The sequence below is a fragment of the Apis florea genome, unplaced genomic scaffold (genome assembly GCF_048593485.1).
Source record: "Apis florea isolate Af1SG1 unplaced genomic scaffold, ASM4859348v1 contig_3078_pilon, whole genome shotgun sequence".
Lineage (NCBI taxonomy): Eukaryota > Metazoa > Arthropoda > Insecta > Hymenoptera > Apidae > Apis > Apis florea.
Window position 1 is genome coordinate 1,477,341 of NW_028256702.1, and position 24,106 is coordinate 1,501,446.

A 24,106-nucleotide genomic window follows, 5' to 3' on the forward strand; every position below is an offset into this window, starting at 1 on the left:
TGTCGTAAAATATATGAAACGTGCATCATAAAAATACCAATTTTTATTCTACCGATAACGAACCATCGAAAATGACCGTAGAATTAATTTAATAGCCATGGTGGAAGAACTAGGAAACAAGTCTAATGTGTTACAATCACACGAATGGAATGTAATATGTGAACGTGTACATATTGGATGCGCCATGCGCCACAGTGTGAGCATGAATAAGTCTCAATGCGTTTTCTCGCGTCGAGATCGTTATCACCCGCGGTTTTATTCCGGCCCTAGACAAACCGACATAAATTGAATGTTTCGAGATTGGTGAGAGGAGGGATAGCGCTCGATTGGTAGCCACTTCGTTATGGAGAAACAGACGAAATTAATGGCAATAACGGCATAATAACTGAATCCCGCTACCGAGGGTGAGTTTCACTGCCGATTGACAATTCAAAAGGGATGAAATTATGAAATTATTTGCAGATAATCATCGTTGTAATTGATTATAATGTAAGATGGTAATTAAACCTTTAATTCGATCGATAAATCGTGTTTTGAGAAATTACAAATTTCATTACGCATTCCACGTTACGTTTGTGCTTATTTAATCGTTCGTTTTAATTAAATTTACTCGAGATTGTTCGTACATACAGTCAGCCACAAAAGTCTTCATCCATCGTTTAATGAAAATCTAAATAAATATATATATATAGAGAGCATAATAATAGGTTGTATAAATAATTTATTTTTTAATGGAAAATCTCTTTGAAATCAATCTTCGAATTTTTCTCACTTTTTATACAATCTGTTCTGAAAATACTTTTACAATAAATGCAATATAATAAAAGTAAATTTAAATTAATTTAACACAATTTATTAACCGATTTCTGTGACTGGCTCTATGTTATCATCGAGCGAATTACTCATTTTTAACAAGCATGCATCACACGCACTCGTTAACAAAACTATTTCATCATGAACCCAATATCGTTCAATTTATAATAAATATTACGCACGATCGATCAACGTCCCCATCAACGATATTCTTATATCAATATTCTTATACGGAAGACCACAATTCGTAAGAGGTGAACTAACATGCAAACGATTTGGAAGCCCCCGATTAATAGATGAATGGGAACAGACTATTCTAAATTAGCAGTGATTAATGCCTGTCGAGGAGTACTTACGTTTGCAGGCCTTACGATGTTGGATCGGTCTGGCCGGATCCCTGTAGTAACCTTCCCGACAATAGTGACAGTGTCTTCCTGCCGTAAAATGCCGGCACTGCAGACAAACGCCTCCGCTGACACGTCCCGACAGCTTGTACAGTTCCATGTTGAATCTGCACTTTCTTGCGTGGAGATTGCAATTGCATTCTGAAACAAATACATGCCCGATTATTCAGCCAATTCTCCACTCGTTTTTCGATCGAGTCGAAAATATTGAATTGTTGATCGCATTATGACTGGTTGAAGTGGATTATTAATCTAAGTAAGTGGTCGTATAAGGATCGTTTTGCCAGGTATAGTGAGTCTGTGAGAAGGATTTTTGAAAAATTCAAATAAATTTGAATAATAAAAATAGAAAATTGGCTTGAAATTTGTCATGAAAATAAAAATTTCAGATCTGTCGAGTCTATCTTCATATCTATAATAACTATAACGCTTTATTATTATGTACATGTGTTAATCTATACAAATTTACTTATAATTAACGTAGATTAACCCAATAATTAATATTTATTTAATAACAGAATATATTCTAGAATACTTATAATTCTTTTTATATATTAAAATATAAAAATTAATTTATAAATATATATCTTAATTGTGTTATTGAATATATCAAATTTTTCTTTAACATTTTCTTTAACACATAAATAAATGTCTAAATGCAACTGTATATTAGTGATATTTGTATATTTGATATGATTATTTGATAATTTAAATTATTGAATTAAAGCTTCATTGTATGTTTTGTATACATTTGAATTTATAAATTTTAAATTCAGAAATAACAATTGAAGTTAGATATATCGAAAATTAGTCAAATCAAAATTGAATATCGATTCAAATAAAGGGAAGATATAAAAATGAGAGAGAGAAATACAAAATATAATTCTTCTTCTTTTTTTAAAGACATAAAGAAAAATAAACAATGTGTCAAAACGTCACTTTAAACGAATGAAATTTATAGTTATCTCTGGAATTAACTTGGAGAATATTTCTCAATCCAATGGGATTTGGATATTTAGTTTCGTATAATTGCACGATATATCTGCACAAACGAAATTTGTAGAATTAATCGATTGGAACAATTGAAAATAGAATTAAAATAAATGGATATTATATGTCGTTGAAATTATTTTTGTAATACGCAAAGTAAGTTGCGAAAAAATAGAAAGAGAAAGTGGATTTTTTCGAACATTTTTCCCATCTACATCAAGCATTAACAATGGTTTACAAGTTATCTAGGTTAGAATATAAGGTATAGTCACCTTTTAAATGAAATCAATACGTTAGTTACATTTTGCTTTGTGAAATGTGAACAAATGTTCCACGCATTCTCTCTCTCAGTTGAGAAATAAAAATATTTAACAAAAAATTCTCCATTGTGAAAAGTTATAAACAAATAATTGAGAAAATAATATATTTGTTATTGTAATAACAAAATAAGTTGATTCAAAATTTAAAAAAATTTTTAAAATTGGAATATCACTTACTAATACATAAACTTCTAAGATATTAATTAAAATAATAGATGCGTATAAATATTTTTTAAACAAAGTTCATATTTTTTTTTATATAATTATATAATTAAAGATACACAGCAAAATATTTTACGTAAAAAAATAGAGGAAAAAGAACATCGCATATCTCTAAAGATATGATTTTATTCCTTCATTTTATTTGTACAAGATAGTTTTAGTGATATTAAATGCAAAAAAAAAGAAATGTTTGAAATAAATTTCATTAAATTCGTTTGAAATTATTCGAATAACAAAAAATGGAAAAGAAGATTTTTCGAATTTCAAGATATACTATCAAAAATTTATTGCATTTATATTGTTAGATCATTAAATTTTGGAAAAAATAATACTTATTTCCTTTTATTTTCTCATTAAAACGTGTTTAAAATTTTGGAACGATACAATGTCATACGAAAATACCAATTATTTTATTCAAGATATTTGTTAACAATTAAATAAAAACCCTCCATTTTCTACTAATTAAAAAAAAATTTCTCATTTCCTAAAAATTACAACTTCATCAACATTTTTCATCTTTGAAACAAAAAGAAAGCACTTCAATATATACATTTTCCTCTAACGCGTTTCAATCCCTACGAGAAAACAAAAAAAACTTGAAATGTCGTTCACGATAATGTCATCGCGTCATCCCCCGAGAAGTTAACTTAATTGAGGGAGAATTTTTACGGCATTTATCACGGTAATGAGTTTCGAGTGCATCCATTCGAAACAGCGTTGAACACCGTCTTGTCTTCTTTCCGCGATGACAGTTTTCCCCTACTTCCGCTTTGCCCGCCTTCCGTTTTCCCTCTTCGCCCCGGAAAGGTGGCAACCCGGTGTCGTATCGAGGGCTGAACCATCGTCCATTGAATTCTCGAGAACCGAAGAAGAAGAAGACGAAGAAGAAGAAGAAGAAGAAGAAGAAGCAGAAGAAGAATCTCGAGAGGAATCGTGCCGTAACTTCCTCTACTCGAGCACGCCGTTCTTCTTCGTGACTTCTTGAAAATAACGGAATAATTGAAAGGCAGCAATCGGACGGCATGGAGGCGAGAACGAGTATGAGGATCGGTATGGAACTATGCAATTTTAACGACCTCTTCTCGCTCTATATTCGTGTGTACGCGATCACTCGACCCAATAATCCATTCGAGGCCGAAGCGGATCCTGTTTTAGACGCGATCGCCACGCATCCTGTTCTCTTAACTCGTTCTCTTCGCGTTAACGTTTTCGATACCGAAATAGATTTTTACGGTCGTGAAATGGATTCTCGGTTCCAGTTCTGGTTACGAGCTGAGACCGAAGTGTTCGACGTGTTTTACGAGCGGGTTGATAAATAGATAGATAGCGGGGGAGAAAAGTATTGTCGTTATTTGTAATTGTGTCATGGAAATTCTGTTTTCGTGAATGAAACTTAATGTAGTGTATAGAATGTAATGGGTTATTAATATGAGAAGGTGTGCATACAGGGTATTAATATATTTGGAGGGGTGAAAATGTGAAATGAAGATTTATAAACAGACTGTGGATTTTTATTCAAAATATTTTCATAAAATTTATTATTTTTATTTTATGTAATTAATTATATATACGATTCGTTAATTATATGTAAAAGAAGAAAGAATCTTTTACAAGATGGAATATATTGTGTTTCTATTTCTAATTTTGTTTAGAATATTCGATTACGAATTGCATAAAAATTCTTTAGAGTCCTCTGATATGTTACAATGTAATAAGAACTATATTTAACTTGATAATAAAAATGTTCCAAAATAACAGCAATGTTGTTTAGAGCTTAAAGGATTAAAATTAAATAGCTCAAAGGTATTCAATGCTTTCTAAATTATTTATTATAATACATTTGCATTTCCAAGTTGAATTAACGTTCAATTTATGTAATATTGATAATATAAATAATAGATTATTTAAAGATATTAAAATATTATTTTCAGAAAGAGTAAAGATCTTTCTTTCTAATACAAACAAACAAGATTACAAATATTAATAGTATAAATTGAGAATTCAATTTACATTGAAAACAATATGTACATGGCTGGAAACGTTCAATATAGCTTACATAGTTAGACGATTAAGTTATATTAATTTCTATATTTATCATTTACATAAAAAAATATATTAAATCATAAAAACGTTCAAAAATAAATCTCATTATACATAATCTTTTTTAAATATATGAATACTTTCTTAATTGCAACATATATTTAATGTTATAAAAGAAGTTAAAAAAAACCTGTAATATACTTCATCAAGTTTCATGTATCTATTTTTAAATAATTGCATCAGAGAATATATTTAATCAGCATTCAATATCTTTTCAATAAAAATATAAAGTTAATTAAAATTTTCTTTTCATCAATATATATCTACCATATAACTAGTCTTGCATTCTGATTATTAATTCTTTCCTTTTTTTACATGATTACTTTTAGAAACTCTTAATTATTTAAGGAATTTAAAAAAATCAAGTTGTACATAATGTAATAACTACCGTTACATTGGATTATATTATCTATTGAATAGATACATATCTGTTATAAAATTAATAACAAACATAATATAACATTATTATTGTTACATATTATATTAATATCATTTAAACTTGTCATATATTTCTTACTCATGGTAAAAAATAACAAATTTAATTCATCAATTGATATCATTAAATATCACTTTGCCTAAATAAATTTTTGAAAATAGCACGCTTTTAAAAACTATTCATAAATTTCTTATTGTTAATTCTTGGATTTATTTATTGCAATATATCATAATAATAATAATAACATTCATCCACATATTTACTATTGAATATTTTTCACCAATTCTAATTTTTTTATGCTTTTGCAACGTTATATAATTACAAACATCATCTCAATATTATACTTCTTCTTCTTCTTCTTCTTTCCTTTCAACTTGTTCAAACTTTCTCAAACTTTTCCATGCATCGTCAACAAATATCGCCACGCAACAACAGAACGAAGATCACGAGAAACAGCACAGAAAAACCGAAATCCAATGATTCGACGATACATTACCCCTCACCAGAGGGATAAGGGGTTATAGTCGTTAAATTCACGTGGAATGTGGCGTGTCGGATCGATCGAATAACGATCTCGATAGTTAATAACCTTGTTCAGCCACCGTCTGAAATTTCTTGATCGATTCCTGTTATTAAGCTGTGGCTGGCCACGCTAAGGGCCCGGCTTGTTTTCGTGGAGGCAATCGCTGTAATTAACGATTAACCGTCGTATAATCGATGCTCCACGTCTTCTGGATTTTCCTCCTCTCCTCGAAACCCTCCCTCGGCGGGGTTATACTCTCGGCCTCGTTAAGATTTATCGCGCACCCCCGAGGAGGAAAAGATTTACAAGGAAGGAAGGGACTTCGATTCTTTCGTTTCTCCCGCTCCTCCTTGTGTTATTGCCCGCGAAACGTTAAGCTTAAGGCTATTAACAGGATTTGTCTTAGGATTTTAATAGAATGTTCGGATTGGAATTTTTCTTTTTATTCGAGATTGAAACGAAGAGTAATCGTTCTAATAATTATTTATGATATTTAATGAATCCTTGTTTTTAATGGTGTGGGGCTTGGCTGAAAATGAACGAATGCGAGATATGGACACGTTCTTCCTTTAGAAATGGGGAAAAAAAGAAAGAAAAAAAAAATGGAATTAAACAAACTTGAAATATTTAATCGTTTATATAATTGAGCATTGGTTTTGTTGAAGACAAGAAGTTTTTTCCTGATTGTTATTTTATTTTTTTCAAATATAAATTATACTGTAATAAAAAGTTTCATGAAATTTTTTGTTTATGAATATAAAAAGAAAAATATTTAAGGTAATATTAATGTAAGCTGGAATTCGATTCATATTAGTAGAAGAGATGTATTTTTATTTTATTTCATATTTCTTAACATTATTTATAAATAGATATCTTTATATTTAAATGAAGTTTTAAAAAAATTTTCATGTTATATTTTGATTGGGAAACACTATCTTATAACATTAATTTCTATTTTATATAAGAGTGAAACAATTCTTATATTCATTCCCAACTTCTTTCTATCTTTTTAATTATAAATTTTCAATAATGAAGTACATTAAATAACATTGAGAAAAGATACGAAAAGATTAGATTAAATATGAAAAGAAAATAAAAGCTATTTACTTAGCTATTTACTACACGTTTTCAGCTTAAAGAAAGGAGAAAGAGAATTGATACAACATAAAACGTGCAACAGTTTTATCTTATTGCTGCATTAAAATTCATTCATTTACAGATAAAAGTAGAAATAAATTAAATGAAAATACGATCTCTTATAAGCTGTCGATACGCAACAGTGCGTTCAGATATTGAATTACATGAAATTCAACATTTTTCATTCTTAATAACGATATTTAATACCATAGGAGATGTGTATTCATGCAGAAAATATTAGACTGAAAATTGAAACGTGTGCATTTTTTTTAAGTAGTTCTTGATATCGTGCACGAATTATCTTTAAGTGAAAGGTGAATCATTTGATAAAAAAATCAATTTGAAAATGTATCAAATGCCTTAAAAATGTTGGATATATGATTGATTAAACGCAATAAATTGAAAATTTTAAAAGTTCTCTTAACACATGTTCAATTTTGTACATTTCATGTTTAATAAATAAATAAATGTAAAGTTTGAATTCATTCTCCTTTGTGTTTATCACAGAAATTTATAAGGTAGATAATAATAAAAAACATAAACATTAATGTTAGTTTCAAAAATGATTAATTGATTTTTTTTTTAATACATTTCTTATAATAAAACTCTATATTTGAAAATTATTTAAGTTTTTTTAGTGTATTTTCATTCTTCTTGGTCCAAAAAAATTGTTTATCTCAATATATAATTATCATTATTATAGAATATTATAATGTTTTGATTTTGTTAATATACATCTTGTTGTAATATTAATATATCCATTATCATCTATATTTCCTGTTTATGCAATAATTTCAATTCTAACGTATATATAATCACGAAAGTATTTTATTCATTTAAAAATTATTATTTTAATAAAAGTTTGTATATACGTAGAGCATAACGAGTTATTAAATCGATCCTTAAAATTATAACATTCTTTCGTACAAATTCTTGAATTTCGAAAAATGATAAATCACAAGATCTGGACATTTTTCTAATCTATCTCGTACTATTACAAAATATTATATTTTTAAAAAACGAATATTCATTGAAATTCTTTGAGCATCGATTTTCCTTAAAATGACATATTATTTGCTTCGTATACAATTCATAGAAGTTTCGTTAAAAATAAAAAATTGTTAATGAATATTTCATTAAGAAATAAAAAAGTAAATACTTTCGTGAATCATTGTGTACATTTTGTTGGATTACCCCACAGATATTTCTTCTCTACGATTACAATATAAAATCGATAATCAAATCGATTTTACCGGATAATACCGCGTTAATTATCGTATTTAAACGATAATTTCATTACGAAGATATTACAGTCAGAAAAATAATACACAACGAAATGATTTGTTGCGGAGTTGAGCTATAAATCAACTTAATGCTAATGTGATTTTAACACCATTTTGCACCAGCCACGTGTTTTCCCCATATTATCGCTTAACTTGGTGCGAACACAGAAAATTAAAGGTGAATTAAAACCGAATTTTTAGATACAATAGAACCCTTATTAACTGAATTAACAGAATAAGATTACAACAGAAAAGATATATAAGTAAATATTTTTTTAACAAATTTTTTAATATAAAAAATCCATCTTATGAATAATAATTTCAAAATTCATTCTTTTTCGTGCTAATGATTATAAATTTATAATCGATAATACATATTCTTGTCAATTTTATAACACTCTCACTGTTTTTTAATTGTATATAATAATAGTGATTGTAGATTTCTCAATAATACATATTTTTGTCAGTTTTATAACTCTTACTGGTTTTTAATTTCAACAATTAAGATTAAATGTTTATTGATATTACTTTTTGTTATATAAAAAGAGAAAATTAACTTCCATTGCTGTAGTGAGGAAAACCATCTGTAAGTAGATATAACGTACAATTCAGGTAATGAAATGTTAGGTAATAGAACATGTTCAAACATTCTACTCGAAACATTGTAAATTTTCAAATTCTTTAAATTCAAAAAGATTGTTATTTTCTTTTTTTTTTTCTAAAGAGTAGAATGCATTAAATAATGGAGAACATATAACAGAATATTATTTATCTAATGCAATAAAGTTTAATAAAAAAAAATTATAATTATAGAAATTCAATGCAGAGTAGCAAAATTAAAATGGAACAATAAAATTGATGAATAAAGCTGAAAAGAACATTTTTGTAAGTGATGAAATTTATGTGAATATTATTATTTCATTGTGTGTTAAGTAATTCTGCATGCTTTTATAAAGCTCTTAAAAAATGTAATTTGTTCCTCGTTCCTCTATATAATTCTTGAAAAGCATCTGAATAATATGACACAAGTTGACATTAATTACACCAACCCTACGTATGCGGTTAACATTGCATTCACGTTTTAAAAAGCGACATATTTAAATAGCAATATTAATATTATTCTTATTATTAATTTTAAGGATTGTAATTCTTGAAATAAATTTGATAGAATTTTTTTTTGAAGAATAAAATTCATAGAATCGTCTTATTCTCCTCCTTTCTTCTTTTTTATAAATCATTCTTTTATCAAAGAGGAAATTAACGAAGAATTGATACTGTAAAATCTCTTGAGGAATAGTTTTCATTAAAAATAATTAACGAATAAATTTTTTTTGAGATAAGTTTACATTTGATAAAACAAGAAGAAAGTTATTAAACAAGCGATTAATTATAAAACAGATAAAATATTTTTCTTAAGTGCAATCAAATGTACAAATTGATTTGTTTAATTCAATTTAATTATTTGTATTAATTGCACGTATAAATATTTTATTTTAGAAATATTCTTTATTTAATTTCCTTTTTTCTCTTTTAATAGTATATTAATTATAATATATATATACTTCTCGTGTATTTATTATGCGGCTTGCAAATAATGCCTTCACCTTAATAACGAAGGCGGCAGTTTCATCTCGCCGCGTCGTCGTTAGGAAATTGTAGACAAATTGGTCCATTTAGGAGACACGCTTAATTTTCCTCGTTTTCTTCGCGATCTAGGAGATTACTCTGAAATGATCTTAAATATCTGATTCTTAACGCGTGACCTTTCCTACTTCACCTTAAATATTACTACTTTGGTGGTCTACCAGAAAAAAGGTCCATCACGGTTGATGTTTCGTGGAAGAAGAAAATTGAATTTACTTATTTTATTTAATATATTTAGTTAATGATATATTTTGTATATTAAAGAAAATTGTTAAAATACTCTTATTTTTAATAATTTTTAAGAATTATTATTTTATGGGTTATTTACAATAAAAAATTCTAATTTTTTTAGAAATAAAATCAAAAGTTTTGTAGTTAGATATAAATATATAAAATTTTCTTAATGTTGGTAATAAACTTTTTAATATTATTTTTTAAATAAATTTGTTTAATACATATACTTGAACAAAGGAAAACGATGAACAAAACTTTTTTTATCAAATTTAATATCATATCTATATCTAATAATATCTAAAATTAAAAATTCTTCATTCCATAATAATTTATATTTTAGAGAATTTTAATAATTATACCTTATATAAAGTTATATAAATTTTTTAAATTATATCGTATTGTTTTTTATATCAAAATTAAATTTTTATCATCCCAATTGTTCATTTTGAAAAAAATTTTAACGCAAAGCGGCAAAGTTTTATCTTAGCAAATAATGTACTTTGTATGAAAGAATAAAAATATCGGATTCACATAACTATCTGAGAAGAAACACCTGCAGCAAAGTTGCGAGTTAATTTTTTGCAAACGGATGTAGATACACGTCTTCGGTAATCGTTCTTCAACGAACTTCCGGGATGAAGGAGGTATGAAATCTTTGAAAATTGTTCAACTCTCGAATAAGATAACTTTCTTTTCCACGTTATATCCATGTATTACTTTGATATATCAAAACTACAAATAAATAATAAAAGAAATAGGTAGCCTAATATTACAAATTTAAATTTCTTATATAATATTGAAAACAACGTAAATAAGATATATGTATTTTTATGAAATATTACAATATATATTATTAGTAATATTATGATATTTTTAAAATATAATTGAAAATAATTTACAAACATAATAAATTGTTTTGAATAAAAAATTTAGAAATAGAAATGTAATGTTCATAGATTTAGTACAAGTTAAATTTTATTGGAGCATAAATAAGTATAGTACTTAAGTATATCTTTGCAATCAAAGTTTATTCTTGAAGATAATATTCATAACAATAATGAAATCCACGATTTTTTTCATCATAGAAATTGAAATATTTATTAAATTAATTAATTTCCTAGAAATTTCATTTCTATCGATAATAATCCAGCAGTCCGACATTAAAAAAAAAAAAAAATATGATACAACTTGAAAAACACGTTTTTCTAATTGTAAAATTCTTCAGGATTCTTTAAATGACAAAAACATCATTTGTCTTATTAAGTTAATAAATTTTTTTTCGTAGTCTGATAATATCTCAAAAAATATATAAATACATCGTAGAAAGGAGGTTTTAATAATTAAGAAAATTCCTCGTCAAAGAAGAATATTAAAATATTATTATATATCGTATTTTTCGAAACTTAATATTTGTCAAGTTTTTACATTAATTAAAAAAATTGTACCACTTTTAAAACAAGACTGTAACATACATCTACGTTACTTACAATGCCTGCAAATACTTGTTGATGAAAATTCATCACCCGTACGTTTAATCAAATATTATTTATTAAATTTAATCGAAACGAATTTCTCGATATTTCGATAAGTGGAAACGAGATATTTGATTGAAAATTAAAATCGATCTGAAATATCTTCAACGGACACGTAATAAAGATCCTCCTAAACTTGGCATTTTTGCCAAGGAATTAGGTCAAACGGTGCATTGTTTCGCACTTAGATCGAGCGAATATGATTGCTTTTAGATGATAGAAGCGCTAATTACACCCATTCTCGACATATCGTCTCTAAGGGTGCGCCTATTGTCGCAGGAGACATCGAGGACTCGTGAAATTTCAATACGAGCCAGTTGCCTCTGCTCTTAGTGATCTTAAATGCATTACAACAGCTTCATACACACACTTCGCTTTTGTCGGGGCAAAGAAGAGATTATGAATTATCTAATACGCTTTAATTCTTTAATACTGAGTGAATATACGATCAAATAATATTGATAGGAAAGTTTTGATGAATGATAAAAAATAAATAGATTTTATAAAAAATAATTTATTCAATCAATTAATATAATCTTCGTTCTCAAATTGCAGCTGAATTTCTTTATGAAAAAAAAAAAATACCTATCTTTTATATAGACAATGATTTTTCAAATCTTTCAAAGATAAGAATTTATTTTTATTTGAAACGAAAAGAATATTCATTTAAAATATGAGAGATTACATTCTTAAATTATTATTCTAATTAAAATCAAAATTTATTTGTAGTACTCTAAAATTTTGCAATTTGATGATTATTTTAATGAAATATAATACCTTTGATTTCTTTTAATTTAAACATTTTTTTGAAATTGTTTAAAATCTATCTGATTTAAACTTACAACAATATTTATACATATTTATAAAATGATTATATTAAAGTAATTATGTAAACATAGATTATATCTACAAAAATAATATTAATAACTATAATGATTTTATATCAAGTTTAATAAAAATGCTATGCTTTTTTCATATTTTCATAGAAGAATATAATAATTTGAATATTTGAAAAATAAAAAATTAGAAATAATATTATAAATAAAGAAAGAAATGCATAAATATAAATAAGTAAATATACATATACATTTGCATAATTATTTGCATTAGCTACTAGTAGTCACGTGGCGCTAGTTGCATCACCAGTTGCCATAATATTAATATATGATATTTTTTTTTTTTTTTTTTTTTGGTGAAAATATCATTTACTAACGCTTTTTAGATTTAAATTTGATCAATTTACCATATTTTATTTGAAATTTTCAATTATCTCGTTCAAAAGGCGTAAAAAATACAAAAGATATACAAAAATTTGCATAACTTTTCATTTCTAAACTAATCATGGAATAAGCTGCTCGACTTTAAAATTTTTCCTTTTCAAAAAGAATCCGTGAAGAATCTTTTCAATGTCTCTTATCTCTATCCATCGGATATCTTGGGACATCTTAAAAATTATCCGGTTCTTTCCGGATGCCATTCTTCTCTCCCTCTTTGTATCTGTGCATACCTGTGAAAGTATGCATACAAACACACACACACACACACATAATCTTACACACACGTATAACTTTAAGCGTCTCGAAAAGGCTAATTAATCGAATTACACTGCCTTGTTTGAAGCAATAACGATACTCTAATGAACGAGGAAAGGATATTCGTCTTGATAAGAGGCGATGCACGATTCGATTTTATTCGTTCCAAACTTTTTCAAATTGCCCGCTCGTTTCTTTGTGAAGAAAACATTCGACGGGATCCAAGGTTCAGTTCACATTAAACGAAGGAAACGGTGTAGTCGCTGATTGAAGATGGTCATAACTCGGCCTATCGTGGAGCTGAACTTTTCTAATCGATGCAGAAGCAAGTATTTCGAGATAATGTTTCCATTTTCTTTTAAGATGTACATACGTGTAATATTTATATTTATGTATATCGACTATTATCTTTCGAAACATTTCGAAATTATCTTTCGATGTTATTCATTGGATCGTTATATTTTTATTTAAAAAAAATTGATATTAAATACAGGTTGTATTTTTGATATTAATTTATATATGGATATTGGTTGAATTTGTAATTTAAATTCGTCAGATAGACTTTCATTTTAACATTTTTCTAACGATGTGCAGTAGTGTTTGAATTAATAAATAAAATAAATAAATTTAGAATTAAAATTAAAATTTGTTTTATAGAATTAATTTTAATTATTTTAATTAAAATATATCATACACGGGATAAAAGATTGACGATAAAATATAAATAATGACTTCCAATAATTAATAGATATGAATAAATATACCGTGTATGCGTGAATGCGTATGTATGTTTGCGTGTATGTATATATATATATGTTTCAAAGTAATAATTCATGAATATAGATAAAATATAATGAAAATGAAAACAATATAATATACATACATTTAACTTTTGTTAAACTGCCAATTTCAAATCATTAATAAATCTCAATGATTATAATTAAAATTAAATATATAACAAGTGTATAATCAATTAAATATTTATTAAAAATTTAATTTTAATAAAAATTATATATAAAATAATGTGTTCTTTAAAAGAAGTAAAGAAGTATTTTTATTAAAATCGTAAAAATAATTAACTTTTAACAAATTTCATAAAAATTATTTCTTCATTTTAATTCAAAAACTATTCAAACATCTCATATATTATAATTTACAATAAATAGATAAGTAATTAGGTATTTAAATTGTTATAAGATTTATTTATTTTTTATTTTTATTTTATCATATATTAAGAATTACTTTATTAAAAATCACAAGATGCATTTTAATTTTAATTTTTCTAGTACAATCAAAGTACTATAATAGAATAGATCAGAGGGAAATTATTAATATTTTAACAAAATTTAATTTGCTTTTTATAAAATTTAAGTTTTAACCTTTAAGTCATTTCTTTACGGTTTTTGATTTTTTTTATATTAATAAATATAACACACAAATAAAAATTTATTTTCAATAATTATTATATATATTTAATAATGGATAATTTAATATTAGAATTATCCTTGTATTTAGCATTACTTAATTTCTGGAATATTATTAAAAATTTTATTATCTATTTCCATTTTATTATTATTTTATTTGCTTTTATTTATGTTGTATTACAGTATAACATTGATTATATTCAATTATCTAAATGACCAATTATCCAAGCATACGAGTTACTACATATGTATATATTTAAACTAGCTTACCTAACAAGTTTGTATTCTGGAATAATATCTAAAAAAGACTAATTTATTTTTCATAATGCATTTCTCTTATTAAATATGTATCTTTTCACTTAATAAACGTCCATATTTGAAAATTATTTCATTTTTAATAATTTTTCTTTTTTAACAATTTAATTCGTAAATTTAATTTTTTCTAAAAAACCACTTATCCAATGTGATTTTTTCCCAATTTAAATAAGCAATATTGCACGCTTATTGAAAATTTACAAAATTTATGAAATTATCAGTATAAAAAAAATCACTATTATCTATACTTTTTATTAATGAAACTTTTAAGTAAATTTCTAAATTGAAAATTTCAAATTTCTCATTTTGATGTGATGATTTCTTATTGATTTTATAGTTGACGTAAACATTCAAAAATTTACTTACTACCTAAAATTGCAATTTCACCAATTAAACAATATATTTTCATATATAAATAAAAAGACACATGACTAATCATGACAGATATAACAACAAGCAAATTGTGATTTTTATATTTTGTATTCTAACAAACAGGAGGAAAATTAAACAAAGCATAGAACTCTCAATCAATTACATATATATATATCATAAAGTTTAATTGTAGCTATAATACTAACAGAACTTCGTTCAACATTGATTAGCAATCTCAAATACATTTTTTATATACATATTACACAATGAATATAATTAAAATTTTCTAATTCTTGAATTAAAACCTTTACTAATAAAATATTGCAAATGAATTCAATTTCCTCCTAAAACCATAATTTTTTATTTATTTTTCTTATGGCTCTTATAACAAGAATAAATATTTCTTATTTACTTTTTACCTATTTTCGAGAAAACAAAACTTTTCTATTTACACAAAAATCAAAATAAAAATTTCACCTATACTATCGTACATAATTATTTTCTCGAGTTAGAGTTTACCATTCAAATTATCCTCGCTAATTGAACTAATTTTCAACAGTTTCATTCGATCTCTGTCGAAACGATAAACGATGAACAACATCGCGATGCACTTTCACGCGACTCGTTCCATTAAATTAACCAGAATATGGCCCGTGCTAATATTCTACTGTGTGCTCGGAGAACGGATGTTCTCTCCGAGAAGGGGGTTATATGGTTAAAATAAAACGGTGTCTAACGGTTCAGCCACGAAAGTTAAGCAGAAAGATACGAAAGAGCCGCGATGGAACCCTGCGAATGGATCCGGCAAAGTATCACGAGTTGCACACGGTTGAGCAGGGTTCGTGACCTTTCGCAGCCTTTGGAAACTCGAGTGTCTGTATCAGATCTTATCGACACAGCTGGCAATCAACGTTCAACTTCTCTGGGGCTGATGATACCTGGCCTGGTTCGGCGGATCGCCTTTGAAAGGTAGAAGGATAGGCCTCCTAACGTTTCGGTGTCTGGTAGCTGCTCTATGGAACACGTGATGCGTCATGTTGTCCGGGGCCCCCCTTTCTCTAACGAGCTTAAATTCAATAGGTGTCGTTCCAGTCAGGTGAATGAAATTCCGCTCGGGATCGAACGATTCCAAGGATTCGAACGGACATTGAATTAGGCTACCTCCTCGAATTCTTAAACTTGTGAAATTTGAAATTTCATTTGAGCACTTGTCAGATGTTTTCTCTCTTTTTATGTTTGTTAGGATTGGAATTAAGATTATTATTAGTGGATAGCGAATAAAGTTTATTTTTAAAATTCCAGATTTATTGTAAAATTGATTTTTTAAGATTTCATTTATATTTCTGTCAGGTTTTTTCCCGTCTTTTTCACGTTTATGTTTGCTAGGATGGAATTAAAATTATATGACTATTACCTAATCGTGAATAAAGCTTACTTTTATAAAATATAAAAGATAAAATCCTCTATTTTTTCTCTAGTCTTGTATTATTAATTTATCGATATTTTTAAATACAGAGTCAATAAAAAAAAATTTTATTGATCAAAATAATTCTATTTTATTAATAGAATGTCATCTTGAAGAAAAAAATCAAATCCTTAGATTTTCAATATTATTTTTTTAAAATATAATTTCATAATAATACAAGATCGTATATTAATTTTACAAATCAAAAAAAAAAAAACATAAAGGTTAGTATGCAAAAATAGCGATTAAAGCTTATTTATTAAGTTATAATCAAATTAAAGATTTGATCCAAGTGAAAAAAAAATTTACTCTGTCTTTCTCTCGCTTTCTCTAACGCGAACTCTAGAATCGACTTTTCAAATATCTAACTATGGAATTTATTGATGCAATATATACATAGTATTTATCGTAAAAGGAAAGAATTGCTAAATAAATAAGTGGACAAGGATTGCAAGATAAATATTTGTTTCAGTTTTAGGGACAAAGACGTGATAATATCAAAGAATATCTCGAGTAGGCATTTATCGAAGTTGAGCAAACACGTTGGCTCTCGCTAAAGGTGACAACGATAGTGGTTCAATTTTAATTCCCGTAATCCCATAAGCCCTCTAACGTGATTTCACGCTTTCAGATTTCAACGTGAGTTTCGTCTCACAATCAGTGTAGTTTCAACAGACAAGACGTACGTATTATTTACACAGAAATTTCTTCTGGAAGAAAAAAACGATTTTAAATAAAATATTAAATTGAAGTATTGATTGTTGATTAAAGAAATATCGCATTGAAAATAAATTTCTGATGATTTATTCAGAATATTATTGAAGAATAGATATAATAACAGTATCATAATAGTGTTATTAAGATATTATATATAAATATAATGATATGAATAATTGTTGTTTTATATTAAAAAATTAGTAATTTTCGTTAAATTCAAATAATAAATAATGTATTTCGTGAAGTGACGAATAAATTATTTAATACATATTAATTCTTATTTTATAATTCATTTCATTAAAATAAAAATTAATAGCATGAAAAAATAATTTGCACTTTTTTATTATAATTTGAATATAATTATCAAAATCGTTTAATTTATATTAAATAATTAAAAATTAGATTTTTTTTTCGCTTCATAATTATAAGATAATTATCTATTTATTTGAAATATTTTAAAATTAAATAAAAATATTTATTTTTTATTTTCGAAACATAACAAGCCTCAACAAATTAATTACGTAAATTCTGCTTAATAATTATATTTCAGAAGATAGTTTACATTATGTGAGATATTTTGAAATTGATTTACATACTTCAATCAATATATGATGAATAAGAAAGGAAATGATCTTAAATTTGACTGAATTTTTTATAGTTTCTATTATAATATAATAAATTTTTAAAATTATATTATAAATGAATTAAAAATTGAAAAGATATTCTTTAAGTTAGCATTTTGTAATTTATATAATGCAATGTAATGATATAATATTAAGATAAAACGATAGAGTTATTTAAAAAAATTGTATAATATTTTTAATATCACTTCGAAGCAATTAAAGGATAAATTCCAGCAAGAAAGAATCGAATTTCTTAACATGTTATGATTAAAATAATTTTTAAATATTTATTGTGTGAAGTAATACATATCTGGTAATAGAAAGATATTGCAAAATGTAAATTAATCGTTTCTAGCATACGTGTTCCAGAATGTAAATATTGTGAGATAAGCTAGTTTAAATACATATTCATCTTGTTCTCTTGGTGATTTGAATAACTAATCTTCAAACAATCGTAACAACATTTTTGCTGTATTTCATAACATTATAAAATACTTTTCTGATTCTTCGAGTTTAATTCATTTAAAATTTATATTAATTTTCTGTTTTATTAATTTTTTTTAATACAATTACATTACAGCAATACATATGTATTCGAAATGTTTTCGTATTTTCTGAAATAAGCAGTTTTGCGAGAAATTTATCTATCGAATGAATTCATCTAATCGTGAATAAAAACAAGATTTCGTTTCAAAATAATTTTATTAGCATAATTCGAATACGTACTTTTGTATCTCTTTTCATATGATTTTCATTGATTTTTATACGTATATATCATATGTATAATATGTTAAGTTTGCACATATTTGCACATATTTCTCGAATCAGTATGCATTTTTAAATTATTGAATATATAATATGTTTATATAATATCTTTATACAACATCGCATTATCTATTATAATTGAAAATGCTTATATGATATATATTTAAGATATAAATTATTAAAAATAATATATTATTCGCAATACATTTATCAACAGAAATTATAACGAAAAATATTGATATTCCTAATAATTTTAAATTAATTTTGAATAGTTTATACAATATGCCGTATTATTATTTATGTTGTATTATTTATACTTTCATTTAGCATTTTAGATAAAAATATGAAAATTCAAATTTGTAAAATTAAAAAAATACAAATTAAAATTAAATAACAAAAGATTATAATAATTTCGAAAGATGATTAAATTTTTCATTTATGAAAATAAAATAAATTGATTGTTCATTTTCATTAAAATGACTTGCAGTGATAATTATCTACGTTTAAAAATCAACGTGTTTGGCAAGATTTTATCATTATACTTTTTCAAACTGGAATTTTAATATTAATTATTTTTTAACATGCTGCTTTCTTCACAATATTCAGATAATGTTAATGTTTCTTCTACTCTCTATGTATCAAAATATTTATCTAATATAAAGATAAATAAATAAAATAAAATATCTCTTATCTATAATTCTTCTTCGGATTTATATCAAACTAAAAGGATATTAATTGCGATCTCGTTAAAATCTTGTTAAAATTTAATGAATAGATTAAAAAAGCAGTGACGCAAGTAAAGGAACATCATGATGATTAAAAATAAACTCGAAACTTTATACCATACTTTATATTATATTTAACTAAAAAATTTCAAACATAAATACATAGTACAATTAATACATTTTATATTTTATATCTAGAATAAATATGCATAAAAAAAATATTTTGTAATATATTAAATTATAATATACATATATTATCAAAAAATAAAAAAATTTTAATTTAGTATTAACCTGTTATTGAAATAATAAAAAAAAATTAATTTTTATATTAGAAAAATTTTATAAATTTAATATAGAAAATTATTTATAATAATATTATATTGATTATTATTATTATCTTATTATTCATTATTGTTCTATATCGATTCATACATATATTTTTAATGAATAATTTTTTATTAATGAGTAAGTTGTCCACCAAAAATTATTTTATATTTATTATTTATTTCCATATACATATAATAAAAAATTTTTTCATATTTTTTTAATTTAATAACATAAATTTCTTAAAAAATGCATTCTTCTTTCATTACCTTGTATATCGCACAAATATGCATCAAAATATATTTTTAGAAATGACTATATCACTATAGTAAAGTAACATTGTTACCATTCGATCAAAAATGTTTTCAAATAATTTGATTCGTAAAAGTTGAGCACTTCTGAGTTTAAAAAAATATTTTGTTTTTACAGTTAAATATAAAGTTTCAATGGTGGCGAATGGGAAATTCGAGCTGACCATTTCAACCGTGTTTCGACCGGGCGTGTTTACAAATACGAATTTCTTCTCGTGGAAAACCGTCGACATAATGCCACCATATAACACTCATCCAACAAATCGGTGGCGGAAGCTGCATTCGCTGTCCATCATCGAAAAGATCAGCCACAGAACAGATATAGTACACCGACGTCAAGTAAACACGTGGTTGTATCCTGTATATTCGGGAAAGCGTAAATTTACGAGCCAATAAATTATCGCGGCACGCCTATCGTGACACAGCTTGCAAAATGCTAACAAGCCGTTAACACCGTCGCGAGGCTCTCGACGTTAATGAGCAACGGCACGCGTGAAAATGAATCTAGTGGAATTTCGACGCGCCCGGCCTCTGTGGGATAAACAGAGAAATAAAAAAAAAAAAAAAGAAATGACGACAGATTAAAATTTCGTTGACGCTGCGACATTTTCTAATTGCGATTTGTAATCGAGCGGAAAATAGAAATAAAAGTAACGGCGATATAATTATGAAAAATTGTGAAAATTAAAGATCTTGAAACATTTTCTAATTATGTGATGATATATTTTTATTCAAAATGAAAAAATCTAAAATATAATTTTTATAATTCATGTTCGAATGTATTTTTATTATTGTTATTAATTTCTCAATCAACAACAATATAAATAACACAATTTTTCTTTCGAACAAAATTATTTATTTATTTATTTTCCATTTCATTTTATTAGATTTATCTTTTTCTGTAGCAATAAATTACATTGAGTTGAAATTTTTAATAATATTTCAGAATAAAAATTATTAATTATTATTTAATTATTTATTAAAAGTTTAATTACAATTAAATTTCAAAGCAAAGAAATAATCATTATTTATCCTTATTTTTCATCGATGTAATTTTATCACTATATATATATATAAATAATGCAAACAAAAAAATTCAATTTCTTCAAACACATCTTTTTATAATAATAAACCATAAAATAGAATATTTAACAATAATTCTGAATATAAATTATATCTCGAACTTCAAAAAAAAAAAAAAAGAAAACAAATCATTCTATCAAATTATTATATCATATCATTGAATTTATCAATTTTTTCAAAAACCATAACAAAACAATAACGAAATTAATAAATCTTATCAATGATAAATTTAACACCACGTTACAAAGCATTTTTTACACTTGCTCGAGCACCGAGGTATTAATACACTTCGATTTAGCCATCAACGACACCTTCGAACATTCGACCCCTTCGGGACTTTTTTCGTTCCCGTTTATTAACGACGCGACCGTGCAAGGAATGACGATCGACTCGTCAAGGCGAGCAAGAACTCGATGGAAGAACTCGAGGAGCGTGCTTTATTCAATAAAGAAACGGAACGAAAGGTATGATAAAGATGGAGCGGAAAATATACGATTGGAGCGAGTAGAGGCTCCTGGAAAGGCATTAGATAGAGGGGATACGGGTGAATTACAACAACTTCTTTCGTAGGTCGATTCGATAATGGGCGCTAGGAGTATAACGCTATAAACGGCCGGTGTCGGTTGTCCGCCATTCTCATTACAAATGGTCTCATCTCGGGACACGTGTTTGTTTATGTCGTCATCAGTCGAGCACCACCGTTGCTACTTGCCTCCAACCACACTTACTGCAAATGTATTCCACGCGAGAGGTATGCGAAGTGGAACGACTTTACTATCCACCGCCATTACGGCTCTTCTCCTTGGACTTATATTACGTCAAGATGTTGTTTATTCGACAAGGGACAAACACTTCGTACCCAACCATAGATATATATCGCCTCGTCTCCCTCTGGTGAGCGTTCGATGAAAACGATTTTCAAACGTGCTCGATCTATTGCTCGAGCAATTTTTCCGTGACGTGACACGATAAATGAAAAAACGAATTTTCGTTTCATTTCGTTTTTATAGGATATTGAAATGATCATTTAGATGATTGAGGATAATTATACGAGAAGAGGTTTCGATTTTCGATTTCAATGAAATATGTTATCAAAGTCTAAACTAAATTTTTTTTTTTATGTATATAATAAACGATCTGTTTTAATTTTTCGAAACATTTTCATTTTTGCATATAATTAGAATTAAACTAAAATTGGATTTTTTGGAAGTGCGAAGTTGCCCGCCCACGCTTCTATTTCATAACTTGTACAGTGAGTATGAAAAGTATTCATATAGTAATAAATTTTAAAAAAAGAAAAGTTTTAGAATTTTATTCATTAATTTCAATAAATAAGTAATATGTATATGTTTTTTATTACAATTTTCCTTTTTTAAATTTATTATTGTATGAATATTTTACACATTCATTGTATACATTCAATAAATATTGTATAAGAAATTATATATAATAATAATTGTATCTTGTTTATGAATATCAAAAATATAATACTTCAGAACTTCATCGAGTTTCAATAATTTCAATAAAAAATAGAAACAAGAAATATTATATATATATGTAATTATTTAATTGTTAAATAAATTTTTAGTTTAGATTTGTCATAATTTATGTAATATCATTTTTTTATTTATATAATATAATATTATTATTTTATTTCATCATTGAAACAATATTTTATTGAAAGTCCTTAAAAAAGGAAAAATATTATATTTTTTATTATTTTTTCTGTTATATATATGTTAATCTTTCATCAATATAAATGTATGAATGTAAAGTATTCAAGATATAGATTTATATAAATAGCATTGGAATCTTTAAACATAGTTACAACACAACAAACTTATCCAAATATAAGTATACATCAAAATAACTTGCACACATAGTTAGTTTTACTTAGAGAAGTAATCTTTATTTCATTACTTTTTCATATAATTGTTAATAGTTTAACATCATCAAATAGTAATTTGCAATAAATAATTAATCTCTTTTAATTTAGTGTTATAAACCATCATTTCTTTTCCTTTATAATATTTTACTTAATTTTGCCAATATAGTATACTATTATTTTGGCTCAATTCAATGACAAATTAATATTTTTCTCATTTTTATATCATGTAGAAAAATTTTAAAAATACTTATCAATACATATTTCAAATATTTATCTAATTATTATAATAAAAGATTTATACAAGTTTTATAAATATAATATTAAAAATAAAAATGAGTATTTTTATTAGAGGAACAAAACTGGACTACAATCAAATACAAACAATCATACCAATACATAGTTTTGTCAATTTTTTCTCGTTTGCAATTGCATATATTAAAATCATTTCATGTGTATATTCATGTAATGTCATTTGCAATTGTATTAAAATTATCTAATCAAATATATACACAGTATGTGATATCATTTTTAGCATTACGCTGAACGTAATAGGATGAAAGACTTATGGTATAGACTTAACCTATAATGTATGTATGCAAAATGTTTGTCTCACCTGCATATGTTGTAAGTGAAATCATTTCAATTGTTAGATCGATCATGGTTTGAGAATTTATTGGTCAATCAGATTGTTGGAGCTTATTCTGCTTGACTTTCGTTACACATAAAAAATCAAATATATTATAAAATACCTATTATATTGAAATATGCAGAAAAGAATATTGCATTTATATAATAATATTTTTCCAACTATAATCAAAATTGATTTCACAAGTTAGTCTTCTTTAAATTACTTTTTATACTTAACAAGTTATTTAAAGTTTAATGTATTATATCTATATTTTTCAAACACCTGAATGATATCAT

General features: G+C 25.7%; 1 protein-coding gene across 4 annotated transcripts in view; it reads right to left on the bottom strand.

Moving 5' to 3' along the window:
- The window catches only part of LOC100870357 (netrin-1), a 212,313-nt gene that overhangs the window by 89,341 nt on the left and 98,866 nt on the right, over positions 1 to 24,106 (bottom strand). For 3 of the 4 annotated variants that reach the window (XM_086908503.1, XM_012491325.3, XM_086908505.1), the window contains exon 2: positions 1,170 to 1,358. The exons of the other annotated variant lie outside the window; for it this stretch is intronic. In XM_086908503.1, the coding sequence (XP_086764629.1) occupies positions 1,170 to 1,358 (189 nt within the window). The remainder of the gene's footprint in view (positions 1 to 1,169; positions 1,359 to 24,106) is intronic. 4 annotated transcript variants of the gene reach the window in all.